The sequence below is a fragment of the Manis pentadactyla genome, chromosome 3, assembly GCF_030020395.1.
Source record: "Manis pentadactyla isolate mManPen7 chromosome 3, mManPen7.hap1, whole genome shotgun sequence".
Classification (NCBI taxonomy): Eukaryota; Metazoa; Chordata; class Mammalia; order Pholidota; family Manidae; genus Manis; species Manis pentadactyla.
Window position 1 is genome coordinate 56,613,024 of NC_080021.1, and position 4,955 is coordinate 56,617,978.

At 38.1% G+C, this 4,955-nt stretch overlaps 1 protein-coding gene across 1 annotated transcript; it reads left to right on the top strand.

Moving 5' to 3' along the window:
* The first annotated feature begins 665 nt into the window (after positions 1 to 665).
* LOC130682865 (ras-related protein Rab-27A-like) lies at positions 666 to 3,582 on the top strand. The gene is given in 2 exon segments (XM_057497930.1): positions 666 to 1,183; positions 1,186 to 3,582. Coding segments are annotated over 2 exon segments (660 nt in total). The 5' UTR covers positions 666 to 822; the 3' UTR covers positions 1,485 to 3,582.
* The last annotated feature ends 1,373 nt before the right edge of the window (positions 3,583 to 4,955 follow it).

Consider the following 4,955-nt stretch of genomic DNA (forward strand, 5'->3'; position numbering starts at 1 on the left):
GCAAATTATACACCAATATGTCCCATTACAGACTGTGTAATTCTAGGTGGCATTGCAGGCTTTTTCTAGTACATTTCCCCAGTGCAAGAGATGAAGGAAAACATAGAAAACTGAAAACTTTTGGATGATTTTATACTGCAGTGAAAAGAACAATATAAAATACATTTGTTCAAATACTAAAATCTTTTGGTTTTACTGTTAAAAGTGCAATACGATCCGGCCCCCGGGGTTCGGACCTGGGGGCACCGCGAGTAGCAGCCTCCCTGGCTTCAGGGACTCGGGGAGGGGGGCAGACTTTGTAGCTGCTCAACACCTCTGGCTACTAGGATGCAGACATGGATCTGATGTCCTGGAAAACACTGAGCAAGTCAGTAACCCCCCTACAGCGGACCGGTCCTGGAGCAGTTGTAAATGTCAACCGTGTCTCAAAACGAAAATAACCCCCTAAGTTTCGCACCTGCCAGAAAGGGCAGTGGGGCCTGATTGGAGCCCAGTGAGATGAGAGGGGCCCTAGCGAGGCTCACAAGCGGACCCCCGGCAGGTGCGGCGGGACCGGGAGCGGCGTGCGAGAAGGCGCCGGCAAAGCGCCCTCACCCAGCGGGGCGGGGTGCTCCCGGAGGTGACAGGAGGAAGCGGGGGGTGGAGGGTAGGGAGGAGGTCCCGCCCCCACTTCGCTCTCCTTTACGGGAAGTGATGTGGGGCCAGACGGAAAATACCCGCCAAGGACCCAGAAAGGGCTGCCAGCGGTGGACGCGGCGCGCGCGGAGACCAGCAGCGCGGGGACAGCCGGGGCGCGCCAGGTGATCTACTGAGTTCTTCATTATGTCTGATGGAGACTATGATTACCTCATCAAGTTTTTAGCTTTGGGAGACTCTGGTGTAGGGAAGACCAGTGTGCTTTACCAGTACACAGATGGTAAATTTAACTCCAAATTCATCACAACGGTGGGCATTGATTTCAGGGAAAAGAGAGTGGTGTACAGAGCCAATGGGCCAGATGGAGCCATTGGCAGAGGCCAGAGAATCCACCTGCAATTATGGGACACAGCTGGGCAGGAGAGGTTTCGTAGCTTGACAACAGCATTCTTCAGAGATGCTATGGGGTTTCTTCTGCTTTTTGATCTGACAAATGAGGAAAGTTTCCTCAATGTCAGAAACTGGATAAGCCAGCTACAAATGCATGCAATTGTGAAAACCCAGATATAGTGTTATGTGGAAATAAGAGTGATCTGGAGGACCAGAGAGTAGTAAAGGAGGAGGAAGCCAGAGGACTTGCAGAGAAATATGGAATCCCCTACTTTGAAACTAGTGCTGCAAATGGGACAAACATAAGCCACGCAATTGAGATGCTCCTGGACCTGATAATGAAGCGAATGGAACGGTGTGTGGACAAGTCCTGGATTCCGGAAGGAGTAGTGAGGTCCAATGGTCACGCCTCTACAGATCAGTTAAATGAAGAAAAGAAGGGGGCATGTGGCTGTTGAAAAATCAAAGGAGATACACAGTATTTCAGGTGGCCTATGCCTGTGATCTTCTCTATGGCTGATACATGACACAGAGGGATTAACAGACATTGTGTACACACTTCTCACCATTCCAATTAAGCCTATTAATAAGCATCCAGTTTTAAAAGTAATTTGCTGCAGCTTTGTAAATATTTCCTTAAGATTCAGCCTGAGAGGAGAAATATTTCACATAAGCCAAAAGTGCCTTATAAAATCTTAGCTCATGGCAATAGGTCATTCAGGGATTCAGGATTTTGTAGCCACAGGAGAGTGAATTTGTTACATAGAATGAACGAAGATACTGTCATTTGCCTTAACAAAGAGCCCAGAGTCTCACATTCAATATCTTAGATGCAATTATGAAACTATCAATCTTTAATTCAAATTTAAAAACTCTACTTGTACCATAGGTAACCTTCTAAATGCCATCAAAACCACTTGGATATTAAATAAGAATATATACAAACTTCTGTTCAATGTCCTTGAGGATTAATTTATGAAAGCGTTCTCTTTAAAATGAATATGGACAAATTATGGCCATTATCTACAGACTCTGAATAAACTGGATTGACTGATTATTCACCCACTGTGACTCTAGTTGGTGGGAGAGGGATTGTGGGGTAAGGATAGGGATAGTTTAATGAAGTATGAACAATTGAAGTAGGGCTTCTGGCTTCCTCTATATTCCCGTTGCTCTGAAGGGTTGGTTGAAGAGTCAGAGAACTAGATTTTTATGGCTTTAGTTCACTGTGATCTGTGCATTTATACATGGCCTACATACTGACCACATGTGAACATAGCTTTATGCTGAAGTTATTTGTGATGTAAGTAAACATTTAGCTCTTTTTCTTCATATTTATAATGTTATTCTACATCCTCAGACTGCAATTTCAATTAGCTTGTGAACTAATATTCTGTCTTCACCATCAGGTTCTGTACTGTTGATATTTGTAACATGTTTTATTTTTAATGGTGAAATTGAAGGAATTTGATTTTAATTACATACGATGTCTGTTTGCTATTTGGTGGAAGATAGATGTTTGTATTTAAACAGCTTCATTTGTATTCTAACTCAGTATAAGAAAAATTAAGTATTCTATTAGTTGTATTTTTCATTGAGATCATGGCATTTTGTACTCGCTGGGTCAAGCCAAGGCAATATTCTTCTGCTTTGCCAAAATGTCTTCACATCAAATTTAAGGTAGTTTTAAAATATGTTTCATGGCAGTTGTTTGTAAAGGTCAAAGGGGAAAATTCTTATTTATTAAGTGGTTTAAATAAGGTAGATTAAATTTTTCAAAGAGCTTATTGGTTATTTAGGAAGAAAGTCCACTCATTGTAATTTAAGTAAGGAATAAAAAAACATGTATTTTGTAGTGGCAAATGGCTGGTGGTACTGTAATTAGAAAAATACAACTGTAATGGAAAGTAATTACTTTTACATGGTAGTTTTCAAATGGCTTTTTATTAAACACATAACCTATTTTTTCCACTGCTGTCCCACCACTCCCTTAAAAAACTTAGCTGTGGTTACTAATAAAGATCTTATATATTTTTATCCTTGAAATGAGGACTTAACTTTTAAGTACTAAGTCATTGAGTCCTATGTATTTGAATTGTGTAGTTAGTGAAGGAAAGATTCAGACATTTCAAGGGCAGGGTCATAATCACAAGCAGTGCCTTGAAAAGTTGCCCTAAGACTTCAGTGGAGCAAATCATAATTTTACAGCTGCTTATTAGGGAGTATTTTATATGGTGTATTTATGTAGTTAAAAAGAAGACAATATTTGTGTTTCAGTTTTTCAAGAACTAAATGAGAAATTAGCTGTTGGCCTTAAACAGAATATACAACTAAATGTATACATCATATAGTGATGTACAAGAACCATTTTTATTGAAATAAATAATCATATTCTCTTTGGAAATTATTTGTTTAAATTTGATACTGAAGGACCATATTTTTGTGTGTTGATGTGTTTTTCTGTTACAAGTCTGTGTAAAAGTGAAAATGTATCTTCAGTGAACTTTGTGCCGATTAAGCATATAATTAAAAAGTGGTTTTGTCTGTCAAAAAAAAAAAAAAAAAAGTGCAATACTACTGAAATTTTTATCTAATGAACCCTCCATCATAATGATTGAAGTAAGCTCTCTTCAGTATCCTTCCTCCCTCAAAAACAAAGCCCCCTGAAAAAACATGGATATTTAGCTATATAATTATCTGTTTGACTATCTCTCCCAAGGTTCACTTCTCCTAACTCACAGGTCTCCAGTTAAACCTGGAAACTACTAATTGCATTGCAGGAATAGAATCTTGCCATAATGAAAGTGTCAGCTCAAGCCCCTATCTGCAACCACAGCCTCTTTCAGCCTTCAGTTTTTATTTAAAAGGCTTAATTGGAAGTTTTTATTACTCCCAATTAGGCTTTTTAATTAAAAGGAAAAGTTGAAAGAGGCTGCAGGCAAATACTGCTAAAACCCTTATCAGCATAAAATCAAAGGAAATAAAAACAAAATTACTGTAAAACAGCATAACAGGCAGAACTTTCAGTAATGTTTACCTCTGGTCATATTTAATGTTAATGGTAACACATTGGCAGTGATGAAGTGGACATGACTGATTGGAAAAACTAGAGTGTATATAATGTAACAATAAAATTCATCAAAATGATGCTTAAAAGACCACATTAGCATTCAAGGCAAAAATGTACCAAAATGCCCAGTTGACAATTCAAGTAGTTAGCAACTCTAATTCACCAACACAGCACTAACTCTACACACTAATGCAGACTCTTAAAAATCTCTTTAACAAGCAGACTACTACATATAAACAATGTGGATAAGTGTTTATTGTTGTAAGATGATTAGCTTTTTAATTTCTTAAAGGATTTTTTCATTCTATAGAAAGCCTTAGGTTGTCATAATTGTTGAGTTTTGCACTAGTGATGGTTTTTTAATTCAAAATGAAATTGGGAGTTGTGTTCACTTGTATTTTTGGCATCTTTTAAGTTCCATGTGATGTCTCCATAGCAAAATAGAGCTTTCATAGAAAGGTGAACTCATCATCAGAAAAAACAGCAATATGTAGAGATATCAGATCCATACTAGACACAATTCCATACCTAATAAACTTGGTTATTTATCTTGAATTTTATAAATTATACTAAGAATCAGGAGAAGATATTTTTAAATGACTCTCATATAAGCTCTGACATTGTAGAAATTACTGCTTCATATGCTATCTTTCCAACTCACACATTAGATTAATACTTGCCCATAAATCACACTAACAAATTTTGGGAAAAAACATACAAATGTCCATGCAGATAGGCTAAATTTTACTATAACATCAAAGCTGACAGAAATCTTTGCTTTGTTTATGTCCAGTCACTTATGGAGTTCATATTTTGGCAACTGAAATCTTGACTAAAAGATTACGCAGGTATATTCAGG